This window comes from Hemitrygon akajei, chromosome 14, assembly GCF_048418815.1.
Source record: "Hemitrygon akajei chromosome 14, sHemAka1.3, whole genome shotgun sequence".
In the NCBI taxonomy this organism is placed as follows: domain Eukaryota; kingdom Metazoa; phylum Chordata; class Chondrichthyes; order Myliobatiformes; family Dasyatidae; genus Hemitrygon; species Hemitrygon akajei.
Genome location: NC_133137.1, coordinates 71,406,972 through 71,420,533, shown reverse-complemented (window position 1 = coordinate 71,420,533; position 13,562 = coordinate 71,406,972). Strand labels below are relative to the sequence as shown.

Below are 13,562 nucleotides of genomic sequence, written 5' to 3'. Positions count from 1 at the left end.
GAGGATTTTTTAACTTTTAATTAAATCCATATGGTAACAAAAACAAATACATATTGCAAATGCTTTTTTTCGAACCGTGCCCGTAACGCGGCTACTTTTAAATATACGTTGCGTATACTTCTTTACTGAACAACATACCAATATCTCCTAACGACTGGTAAAAAATATATATACTGCAGCCTACCAGGAAAAGTTATTGATCACCTTTAACTTAAAAGCAGCGTTTCGCTCGGGTCTAATGCCGCTCCGCCGCTCCCCCCTCCTTTCCGTTTATCGCAAACGGCATTTTTCCCACAAGACACCGCGAAACCGGGTGTGACGTCATAGCATCCCGCGATGTAGTACAGAAAACAAATATAGTTAAAACTCTTCTAACTTTAACTAGAAAATGAATTACTAAGCGAAAATATTATAAACTAAGTAACTGCCATAAGGCAGCACAATGCTTCGAGTGTTTTCCATGTTGATGAGGGTGAGTACAAATGACTGATTTACAATAATTGTGAAAGTGCGCTTGATTTATCGTACAATTTCATTGGACCTCTGTGAACTACTCATCAATTTTATTGGTCTACTGTTATGAGGCAAAATGTTTACGAGGCGGCATGAAAAAAATCATGTATTAGCCGCTCCGGATTAAAGGCCGCAAAGTTCAAAGCTGTTCAAAATGTGGGAAAAAAGTAGCGGCTTAAAATCCGGAATCTACGGTAATTCAGTTAGTTTATCATCCATCTTTTCATTATTCATCTTTCTATATATATTAATAAACATTTGTTTTTTTTAACCAGCTGTAGAGCTACTGAATTGACTTTTTGCTATATTTGAACAGGACAAAATAGTAACTTTGTTCCACTGTGCTGAATGTTTGCTTGAGTAGAGTAAATTGCATCAGGGAATGGTGGAATAGCAATCAGTTTTTGTTTTGAGTGCTGTTTAATTTGATTATACTGATATCCAGATTAGCATTGCTGTGCAGATTGTAGATTTACTATAATGCATCCAAGTACTAATGTACAAACTCCTCATGTTATAAGGCAAAAGATATGCTCAGGATCTGCACTGCTGTACCAGAAACTTGGTGCAACCCTGTACCTGCCCCACCTTGCATGCTGCTGGGTTCTGGGAATCTGGCGTGAAGGTTAGAATATCATTGGTGTTCTCCCATAATAACTATGTGGTGAAGCTGCCTCTGTGGATTAGTGTTTAGCAGACTAGGGCAGGTGGTGCAGCAACTGAGCACTGCGATAAGATGCTATAATGTCTCAAGTGGTGCAATGAGCCAGCAATTAGTGCTGGAATCCTGGGTTTGAGGTGGATTTTGCACATTCTCCCTGATTTTTCTCATGTTCTCCACCTTCATCTCCCATCCCTCAGCGATAAGTTAATTTTGTACAAAAAATTGCTCCTGATATGTGTAGGTGGCAGGGACATCAAGGGAGTTCATTGGCACATGAGTGTGCTTAGGGCCAGGAAATAAGTGGAGGACTAGGACTTGGGGAAAACTTGCTGGGCTGAATGGCCTCTTGTACCATTGGAAGTAAAACATAACAATATGAGTAATGTGATCTCTTTTAGTGCTGATTAATTAGCGTTCTAATTCCTGGGAACACACCTTAAGTGCTGGTGAGATCCCAGGTCCAATATCAGGTGTGTCTTTGACCAATCACTTGAAAAGAATGAATGATCAGAGACAACTGATATTGTACCACAGCCCTCATTAATATTCAGCTGGCTAGCTCAATTTAACAACCACAAATTGAGCTTGTCAGCAAAGTGGAATGGAAGATTTGGCTGCTGTTTTAAAACAAAAAGAAACCCTGGTGAAACCAAACCAGGTAGAATAGTCCAGCCATCTTTACCAGATTGTAAGATTGCTGTCATCATTTAAGACTAAACATTCTTTCAAGGACATTGCTATAATTCTCAATGCACTACCCTCGTACAGACTCTCTTCACCTCTATGGTCAGTTTAGAGCTTTGGTAGAATGTGTTTAAGTTACAGGTCTTTTTTGTTCCTTTGAAACTTATTGGTAGAACAGCTTGTGCTAGAAAAATTTGAACAAAAATGTTGTTTATTGTGATTGTAGTTTAAAAACTTTTGAGCATTTTTTCTTATTGTTTCCAGTTACTGAATGTGCTAACCATGCCAGAGACTATCTGTTGGAAGCTGATCTAGAGAAATATGATGGGTAAGTGTTCACTTACAAATGACCGTTGAGCCACTATTTTAGAAAAAGATGTATCCAAGGGCTTTTCAAAATAAGGAAAATACATGTGTTTTGTTAGCTGGCAAGCTCAAAATAACAACCATAAGTAGTCTTATGTATCTTGTATTTTTTACTGTGCATCATTCAGTTCTGATGCAAGTACAAAATTAGTTTTTTCTCTCATTCCTTTCTACTTCTCTCTCAATTTTTTTCTGTCCACTATTTCACTGTTAAAATAACCACTGGTGATCTTGGCTTAATTTGATAATGAGTATTTTATTTAGGCTAACGGGTTTCTGAAAAACTCAAATAAATTTGAAATATATTGGGCATATTAATCAAATTTTGACTTGAGTATTCATCGACTTATTTCTTTTTTGCCAGGATTGTTTCTGTTGGTGGAGATGGCATGTTCAGTGAGGTAATGCATGGTGTGATTGGTCGGACACAGAAGAATGCATGCATCAATCAAAATCATCCTAATGCTGAACTAGTTCCATGTGATTTGAGGATTGGAATTATCCCAGCAGGTGAGAAGTATTTCTCATATTTAAAAAAGCAGCACAAAAGGGCAACATTTCCTTTAAAAACACAAATATAACATCTGTAAATTTGTGCTTTTATCTTCCGTATATTATTGTGCAATTCAATCATAATCTAGGAAACAAGGGACAATGTACCACATAAATCTTCCCTTTCTGCATTAAATACTAATTTTACTGCCATGGATTTTCTTGCATTTTGCTCAGATGCTTTTTTGATCTCAGGTGGCTAGGTGAAGATGTGTCTTTACCCAAGGAAGATGTGTCTCTACCTAAGGCTCCTGTTCCTTCCCTCTGCTAGCCTGCAGGTCACTCTTGCACAAGGTGTAGCACATGTTTAGCCCCCTGACCAGGATCACATGAAGCCGTGGATGCAGGTGGTGGGTGGTCAAATGAGCAACTGGTGCATGCTCATTTCTTAGTTAGGTGACCACTGATGCCAGGCAGACAATCTCTGAAGAGTATTGATAATGCCTGGGGTCACCCATTCTGTAAAAACACTGCCCAGAAATAAAATCAATGGCAAACCACTTCAATGGCAAAGAAAACTTTGCCAAGGAGTAATCATGGTCATAAAGACCATAATTGCCCACATCATTCAACACAACACACAATGAAGATCATTCTTTTGAACATTATAATGATTCTATTGCAGAAGTTCTTTCTAAAATGATTAAGATAAAAGTTTGTGACCAAGAATTAATACAAGACTAACAGAAAAGTTAAATATAGATTTACAACAAAAGTGTCTGCATTTCAAAAGGCTAAATTTTGACTGTCATTTGGAAGTGATTGCAACAGCCAGCAAGATGCAGCCCGAGAAAGTATGCCAAGGTTCTTAATATGAATATTATCAAACAAATTTCATTCAACAGAATGAAAAATGGAGCAAGAAGACCATTTAGTAAGTCAAAGGATTGTCCTTAAGAAACATCTTAAATGAGGACAGAGAATTCAAGAGAAAAAAGTGTTTAATGAGTGAATTACAGAGCTCAAAAGTTATGGCCGTCCAAGGTGGATCATAAGAAATGTTGAAGGGAAGGTTTCCCAGTTTAGTGCAGAGCTGGTTGAGACAAAAAGAGAGAAACTTTTAAAATTTCTTAAACACTGTTACTTTTTCAAGCATCGATCTCAATGATTGAACGAGACAATCTGAATTAGGATGCAGTTGAAAAAGGTTTCAGTGACATCTGCTGAAAGAGGAAACTGTTGGCGATTGAGCAGGAGGACATTTTAATATGTTTTCCTCCACATTCAAGCTGCTATTTGATTTCTAATAAGAGTCCAATCTTATTTGTTTTCTCTCTGTTCACCCTGTTTAAACAAGCGACGATGCTGTTCACATTCCAATTTCCCTCCACAGCTCAATCAAATCTCAGCACACCCTTCTTTGCTCAACAGGAAAAGCCCAGCTTCAAAATTACAGTGTGTCCATCATTCTAGTAAATCTTTTCTGCAGCTCATTAGGATCTTTACAATCTCCTTAATGTAAGATACCAGTTTCAGATGTAGTATTGCAGTGGTAGCTTAACTAGTCAACATTTTTTCCTTGATTTTTATAGGCTGTGCCTTGGAATCTCAGAATACCACATGCCACACTTACTGTACCATGCTTAGAAAATTCTCTGTACTTTGGCAGGATGAATAAAAGCAGAATCGATAGGTCCTGGAAATATTTAATGGTTCTAAATTTCATCTAATACATGTTCATTCTAACAGCCTGTCACTGAATGATATTGTGTTCCTCACTGCCTTCTGCAGTTCATGTCATCTGCAAACTTGGAATTTATGCCTTTTGCATTCTGTATACGGGAGTGACACAAAACCTCAGATCCCAGCACTGGCTCCTGTGGAACAGCATTTCATTACCATCTCCTGTTTAAAAACAGCTGTTTGTCAAAACTTTCTGCTCATTTCTGAACAATGCTGTTCTCAATCCTTGAATACCACAACCCTTATTTTTTCTCTAGTAAGCCTTGTATGTTATACTTTATCAAAGATTTTCTAAAAATTATGTGCGTGGCAATGATCATGTTCCTCTAATCACCTTACAGTTATGCTATCTGAATATTCAGTTACGGTAGTCAAACATGGATTTGTCATTTTTAAAAACTCAATTCTGGCTCTTATTTTCTTAAACTTGCTTACTTATTCCCTGATTGTTCCTCCTCACATCTGAGCTTAAACAGTTCTAGGTATATTGTGGACCCATTTTCTGAACATGGTTGCCATTTTTCATTACGTTGGTAAGTCTGATGGAAAAGATAATGAGAAGCTTGTGTTCATCTTCCTCAGCAACCAAGGTACATAAAACAATGCCAATCGGTGCTGTTCCTGTTCAAAAACTTTCACCACATCCAGTCCATTATCACAATCACTTTCCATCTGAGATTTTTGGCAGCAGCATCTGCCATTAGAACTCATTTACTATTCTAGCTGTACCTCTGCCTCTGTGCATAGATCACATTTTTTAATCGGCCTCAAGGTTTTACTTACTGTCAACTTATATTTACTTGCCTATTAAGGATAATTTTTGGTTCTTGTTTATGTTGGTTTTAATTCTCATTCACTCTCTGCTAGCCCCAGTTGCTCTTTCATTTGCACTCTCAGCTTTCAGTATTGAGTCTGGATCTCAAAGGAGTTATTCGCCTTTTAAATAAATACAGACCGACATCAATCAAGTCTTGCCCACTCAGGTCTGACTTTGATTTTGTTATCTATTAACCTTGAAGATGAAGAATGCCCTTAACTCCGAGTGGAATCATTGGGACGCCGTTGTGACGGCGTTTTTTTAGCAGGCTTTCTTGTTTCTACCAAGTTGCTAGCTTGACGCTCAACCCAGCACAGATGGAAAGCATGCAAGGGAGCCGGCTGGATTCGAACTTGGGAGCCTTCAGTCTTAAGTCCGGCGCTGATGCCACTACGCCACCAGCCAGCCATTCATTAACCTTGGGTATTGTGTAAAAGTCTTAGATATATGAGGTTATAGTTAGGGTGCCTAAGACTTTTGTACAGTACTGTATTTGTCAATGTGGAGCAGAGAGCGAATTTGTAAATCTAGTGGAAGCAAAGGATGTTGGGAATGATGAGGATGGAGTGCCGCGGGAGGGTTGTGGGACAGGTGGCAAAGAAGGTGTGCCAGGGATTGGGGGTGGCACAGATGCAGACACACCCAGCCCTGAGACATCAAGCAATGTTATTTGATTCTAAATAATTGGTTCATTGATTATTTGAATGTTATTGTAATACTTCCCTCTCCTTCCCCTTTTCCCAAACATAATTCTGCTCTCCCTGCCCCCTTTCCAGTCATCCATAATAGAGACCCACATCAGAATCAGGTTTATCTTCACTCACATACATAATTAAATTTGTTTATTTTTACAGTAACAGTACTGTGCAGAAGATATCTCTCTAAGACTTGCACAGTCATATAAATCTAGCCACTATTTGAAACATTTCATCTTTATAGCATGAGATATTTAGCATCTTTAGCATAGCAGCTTTATTATAAACATGAGAGCAAAATAAAAGAAATGGAAAGTTAAACAGACGTATTATCTATTCTAGGTTCTACAGACTGCATCTGCTATGCAACAGTTGGAACAAATGATCCTGTAACTTCTGCCTTACACATCATTGTAGGTTGGTATCTTGATGTAAGATGTAATCTGAAATGCAAATGGCCAGAAAATACAGATCAGCTTTTAAAAAGCTTTTATGAAAGGTCCATTTTCCTGAAAATGACTTTAAATTACCAGGCTTACCTTGACAAATGAATGCTATATATTTCGGATTTAAGATGCATCTGGACAAGTTCTTGAATAAGTAAGTCATAGATGGATATCGAATTGATTTCGGCAGGTGAGATTAATATAGATAATCGGCATAGAAATAGTGTGCCAAAGGGTACTTGCCAACATGTTAAAGTCAATGATTGGGAAAAAATGCAATACCTGGATAAATCTTTGGAGAAATTTCCACCAATTTGATAATATTTAATTTGTCGGTACTTCTCCAACCTCCCAACTAAATACCAGTCCATATCACAAGCTTGCCTCTAAATACCATGCACTTTTGCTTTTCATAAAGCAGACTTGTTCAAATGTCTTCTTAATCAAATATTCACATAGGCAACATTCGTAGATAGTTACCAATATATTGTTGCAGTACTCACCTCCTAGAGAGGAAGTAAATTAATTTTAACCTATCATTCCCATCCAGCACTTTATATTTTCCTCTGAAGTCTTGTTATTTTCTCATTTCTATTTTCTTGCATTATTGAATTTACAAGATTCCTTTCCTTGAAGGGGTTATGTTCCATCCCCTTGAATTTCACTGTTTTAAATGCAAAGCTTTAATTAACATTGCTCCTTTTGCTTGACATTGTATTCATATTAAAACCAGCTGCAAAATGTTCTGTTCCTTCCAGATTATTTTATAATTTTCATTCACTACTAATCTCTAAATTTTGAAGGTCCTATCTTGTTGATTTTAATACATTTTGTGCTAAAAAATAAAAAATGTACTCTGAAGTGTATTGATTTAACTGCTTCATCTGCCAGCCTATGAAACTTGTAGCATAGATTGAAGAAGTTGACATTACAGAAAATTTGAAGGAAATAATGCATCCCATTGCCACTACATTACAGTCAGGTAGTTGAAAGATGGCTCCTCCCAAACATTAGCATCCTCTCACTTAACGTATTCCCATGATCTGATCATCTTTTCATCAATAGCATAGCTTTCTTGTGAAAATCCTTTATATTGGCATATATAGATCTGAATAACGGCCAGCTTGTAGTAAAACCTCTAAAGGTGCCTGTCACATTTTCTTTAGAATGATGTGATTCCTGCAGTGGTAAAAATATTTCAGCTTATCCTCACTTTTAATTTGTACTTAATATTTCTAATCTTTTATAAAATTGTTCAATTGTCAAATTGAATGCAATGTAGAACCACATTAATGATAAATACAGCCAAATTTAATGCTATAATGTTTGTTCTTTCTGGAGTTGAAAGCTTTCTTTGAGATAATTCTTGTACTTTGTTATTGTTTTCCCCACAGGCGACTCGCAACCCATTGACGTCAGTTCAGTACATCATAAAAATATGTTTTTGAAATACTCAGTATCTCTATTAGGGTATGGATTTTATGGTGATACAGTATCAGACAGTGAAAAGAATCGTTGGATGGGTCCATCAAGATACGATTTTTCTGGTAATTACATTTGATATTACGTTTTTTTTTCTTGCTCTAGTGCACCTCTGAAAGAACTGTCATGATTGTATCATTTCTGTTTTCTTCAGCTCTACTTATGACTGGAAGTGTCTTTTGTCCAGTTTTCTGCTGTAAAACAGCATCTACTCTCTGTTAAATATATTTATTGCTTGTTGGTGTCAAGGATATATTCTCAGTCATTGCCTAAATAAACTTGTTGCCGAAGATATCGGTTCTTTTTTAACCTCTGGAGTCAACTATCACTTAAGTCCTCCATGCTGCCCACTTATACATCCTAAAAGCAGGTGTCTATCTAAAACTTCAGTGCATATACCTTTTCACGAAATCCTATTCATCTATGCTTGCTAACTTGCATTATTCCAAGTGCAGAAAATTACTATTTTACAGATTCTCACTCTTTCCATATTGCTTCATGGTCTTGCCTTTTATTTTTGTAACTTGTTCCATCTCTTAATCTTTACCTGAACTGTCCACTTTTCCATCCCTTGCATTTTGCACTATGTTGATACGGTTATCAGCTGTCCCTTCAGCTGCCTGGGCCCTAAGCTCTGAATTTTCTCTTTTTTTCCCTCTCCTTGTTTAACTCTAATTTCTGTTTCATATTTCACCAAACTTCAGATCAGTTTTTCAGCTCTTTTGGTTTGTTATCAATTTTCCCTTCTAACTCGGGTTATTTTGCTGTGTTTAAATGCAATAACAACTTTTTGCCAGTGAGAAAGCCTATGACAAGGAAGCAAAATAGAATTTAGATGCATGATTGTATATTATTTCCAGTATACAATTGGAAAGAAGGATGAAATAAAGGTTAATTTATTATTGAAGTATACAACTCTGAAATTCTTCCCTGGGTAGCAATGAAACCAAGAAAAAAAAACGAAAGGCAGCATGATCATCAATTCCCAAATCCCACCTTCCTGAAGGAAAAAAGAAAATGAAACAGGCTTATCGACCTCCAAATTCCCCTCCCCGTGCAAAAAAAAGAAGAAAGATCGGATGAAAAACACAAAATATAAAAAAAAAAACAAGACTGAAAATAAAGTCTAGTGCAATTCCACATCCAAATTGCAGTAAACCTGGGCAACGCTCTCCAGGAACAGTGGCAGGCTCTCTCCTCTGGTAGCAGAGTGATCAGAACACAGGCAGCCAGCGCTCACCCTCCGAGCCCACCTCAGTGCTTCAGTTTCCCTCTTTGCTTTAATCAGTGCTTAATGGAAGCTTTAATTGGCGAGATGGAGTCAAACATTGGCTCACACCCCATCCCACAGCCTGCCCACCTAGAGGGCCGTACATGCTACCTCTCCTGGAATCCTCTCAGAGACTACAGAGCACTGGAAGACCCAAAAATCTCTAAACAGCAAATCAGTAGTTCCAGAATCATATCCAAGACGAAAAACAAACATATAAGGCAAAAGAAGTGAAATGTATGGCTTGATGAATTTTACTTCAGCTCCAAAAAGCACAAGATAAAGAAAGCAATAATGATTTTTTTTAAATGAGCTGTAAATATGAGCCTATATACAGCACATTGTATGTCCATAACGTAACACTAGTTACAGGACCATCTGTACATAAGGTGATGGACAGAAAATTATAAAGTAGTGGCAGTTGAGGATGTGGAGGGGGGATTAGTAGTTGGAGGTGTTGATCAGTCTTATTGCTGGGGGAGAGTAACTATTTCTGAGGTCTGGTGTGGATGCTCTGTATTCATTCACTGTCAATTTGTGATTTAAAATCTACGAATCCAAAATCCAAGTTATCACAGTTTAACTTATTTTTCCATGTAGGTTTTAAGGCTTTTCTAACTCACCAGTGCTATGAAGGAGTAATTTCTTATTTACCAGCAACTGAAACACTTGGTAGTCCAAGAGATCAGAAGCCATGTGCAGCTGGGTGAGTAGTCTTATCTTGTTCTCCCTGCCAAACTTTTTTTCCGACCAATAAACATGTATCTTGCCCTTTTTTTTATTGTATAATCTTTGCTGAGATTCTATCAATGAATTACTTTCTGCTAACAAACCTGTCAAAAGGTTGCATGGTTGAGAAGGTTATTGCATTCTCAAAACAAATTGCATTCTTAAATATATGTAACTTGTAGATTGTTTTGAAGTAATTACTTCAAACCAAAGGTGAAATCTTAAGTGTTAGTTTGGTACTTCTCAATTATCTTTTGCTAAAGTTAGCAGTAGTATAAAATGGTCTGATCAATGTCAATAGACAATAGGTGCAGAAGTAGACCATTTGGCTCTTCGAGCTGAATATTGTCTATTATCAAATAGTAAATACTACAACTTTGCATAGTGCAGTGACTTAGGTATTGCACTGTAATGCTGCCACCAAAAAAAAACAAATTTCATGATGTGAGTGATGATAAACCTGATTCTGATATGGGTCTCTATTGCGTCTGAGTGGGAAGGGGGCAGGGAGTGGGGAATTGTGGTTGGGCATAGGGCAAGAGAGAGAGGAGGGAGCAGGAAACACTAGAGAGACATTCCACAATGATCAATAAACCAATTATTTGGAATCAAATAACCTTGTTTGGTGTCTCAAGGCTGGATGTGTTTGCACACGTGCCACCCCCTTCCCCTGGCACTCCTTCTGTGCCACCTGTTCCACACTCCTGCCACAGTGCTCCACCCTTGGCATTCCCGACATCCTTTGCTCCCACCAGATTTATAAACTAGCTCTCCGCACCACATTGACAAATGCCGTGCAGAAGTCTTGGGCACCCTAGCTATATATATGAACCTAAGGCTTTTGCACACTATGGTATATGAAAATTAGTTCTTAATGCAACACCAGTGTAATGAAACATTTTATGAAACCAGGCCATTTGGATATTGTTACGTACCCCGTAACTGGGTCACTTACCAGCAAAGATAGAGAGGTCCGTTGAAGTCTGATGGTACTATTTTTAAAAGTTTTTATTTATAAAGGGGCACAAAATAAGGTTAATACAAACATTCAGATAATATAGATCGTCAATACTCAATCTAAAGCGCGGGTATAGTAATAATCATCAATAAGAAGTAGCTCTATCGTTTGTCTAGGGGTAATATGTTGTCCTTTGGAAATATGAAAGTCACTCAGTTCCTGCAAGCTTCTGGGTTTTGGGGACCGCTGGGTTTTCACTTGTTGGAGAGAGAGAGAGATTTGTGAGAAAAGAAACTTGCCCGGGTCTTTTGATGAGGCCGATCCGATGTGTCGGGGAGTTGGTTCCCCTTTGTTAGTTCAAGAAAATCGTTTCTGTGATACCCGCCACCAGCTTCCAGGCAAAGGGAACCGAACGCACGTGGCTTCCTTCAAATGGCTGCCCGCTATTACGGGATCGCTAGCGTCTCTTCTGGTGCATCTAAAGGGGCTGTTCCCCAGACCTTCTTTTATCCTTACTCACGGGGTCTCAGATGTCAATCAGGTTGGGATGATGCAATCTCTCCCCGTCACCCAGCCCACGTTGCCCTGAGGGCTTGCACGTAACACAGTCCCCAATCCACAAAGGTGTCTCCAAGAGACAATGGCCGTTATCCGTGGCTTTGTCTTGCTGAGGGGCCAGGACACATTCCAAAACCTTGAGGATTCTCTCTCATTTCCTGGGTCCAAGACCCGAACTAATAGCGATCTTGCGATTCTCAAGAAGGAGGGGGCTGCGATCATAACAATATTAATTTTATAATGTTACGATTGTTTGGAATCCCAAATCCTATCAGATTTACGTCCATTATTGATGTGTATTGATAGAAATGCATAATGAGATTACCATGAACTCCATATCCAGCTTGCTCCAATGTATGTTCTCGCATGCCAGTGTATGAAAACATAAGTCTGACCTTAATATTGGATGCTCTTCTTTTAGATGTCGTATCTGTCAGCATAGTGGAAAGCAATTGGAGGCATCAAAAAAAGAAAGGGAATTCAAATTACTTAATAGTGGTAAGTTTAAAAAGTCTCTGGTCTCATGAAGTAGCTAATAGGCTTATCCATGCACTCTCAAATCTTGTTACCAGCACATTCGATGGATAGATCTATGACAATTGGTAACATTAAGCCTGATTACCGTGTTGAGTCCACAGATCTTTTGCAGTATATAAGAGGAATTTAAGGAATCGATTCATCTTCATTCTTTTTCTGCCTGTGAGAATCCCCAACTACAGTCTAGTAGGTGACAATATATGTGAAGTCTTAAATGAATATTCCTCATCTTTATTCACTATAGAAAAGGATATTGGGAATGGGGCAGTGGAATTCTACAACAAATTACCAGTGAAACAGAACAGTTAGGTGTCTCAACAGATTTAAAGCGTGATAAATCCCCAGGGCATGCTGAGATATATTCCAAGAGGCAAGCAAGAAGATTGTGGGAAAATGACAGAATTTTTCAAATCCAGTTGACTAGAGCACAGTGAATGTAATTTTTTTTTGCAGCATGAATAAGCCATATAATTATAAGCTGGTAATTCTAACATCAATGAAAAGGAGATTAGTGGATTAAGTTCTGAGGGATAGGATTAATCCAACCTTGGACAGACAAAGATTCTGCAGGGATAATCACAATGGCTTACTGTTTCAAATTCATATCTGATAAATTTGAATTTTTTTTGAGGAGGTGACTAAATATGTCAATGAGTATCATAAATAAATAAGAGAAAATCTGCAGAAGCTGGAAATCAGAGCAGCACAAACAAAATGCTGGAGGAATTCAGCAGGCCTTTAAAATCTACTCCTCAGCCTTTTTTCTCCAATCCTGCTGAAGGGTTTCGGCACGAAACATCCAACTGTACTTTTTTACTTAGATGCTACCTGGCCTGCTGATTTCCTCCAGCGTTTTGTGGGTATGTGTCAGTGAAGACAGTATGATTGATGTAGTCCAGATGAACTGCAGTCAAACTGTTGACAATGTTCAACACGGAAAGCTGATCCAAACATTAAGTGTTTATGGGATCCAGAGCAAGTGGTGTCTGAGATCCAGAATTATTTTAATGATATGAAGCAGAAGGTCAAGATTTGCTTTTGTGATTAGAAGCCTATCACCACTGGTGTATCATGTTGATGAGTGATAGGATATACACTAATGACTCGGATGTCAGTGTACTTTTGTAGATGACATAAAGATTGGTAATATTGATAGTAAGGAGGATAGGTTTTGGCCCTACAGAATGATATTGACACGTTGAGAAGGTGTGCAGTGAAATAGTAGATGGAATTTAATCCTGAAAAATGTGAGAGCCTTTGTTTTTGGAGGAATAATGGACTAGGGCCAAAAAACACAAAACATGACTCTACATATACAAACAAAGGTAAATTAGTTAAGTAAGTTTGTCACATATACATTGAATTATGCAGTGAAATGCTTTGTTTACATCAATGACTAACACACTCTGAGAATGTGTTTGGTCAGCTGCAAGTGTCCCATGCTTCCAGTGCCAACATAGCATGCCCAGAACTTTAAAGACTAACCATTTGTCTTTGGAATTTGTCAGAAAACCAGAACACCTGAAGGAAATACAACAGTCATGAGGAGAAAGTACAAACTCCTTACAGACAGTGGTGGGAATTGAGCCCGGATCACTGGCGCTGTAA

General features: G+C 38.1%; 1 protein-coding gene across 1 annotated transcript in view; it reads left to right on the top strand.

Moving 5' to 3' along the window:
• cerk (ceramide kinase) overlaps window positions 1–13,562 on the top strand; it is a 56,331-nt gene that overhangs the window by 27,176 nt on the left and 15,593 nt on the right. Inside the window, exons 5-10 of the mRNA XM_073066363.1 lie at window positions 2,126–2,189; window positions 2,592–2,737; window positions 6,317–6,391; window positions 7,815–7,967; window positions 9,773–9,878; window positions 11,839–11,915. Of these exons, the coding sequence (XP_072922464.1) occupies window positions 2,126–2,189; window positions 2,592–2,737; window positions 6,317–6,391; window positions 7,815–7,967; window positions 9,773–9,878; window positions 11,839–11,915 (621 nt within the window). The remainder of the gene's footprint in view (window positions 1–2,125; window positions 2,190–2,591; window positions 2,738–6,316; window positions 6,392–7,814; window positions 7,968–9,772; window positions 9,879–11,838; window positions 11,916–13,562) is intronic.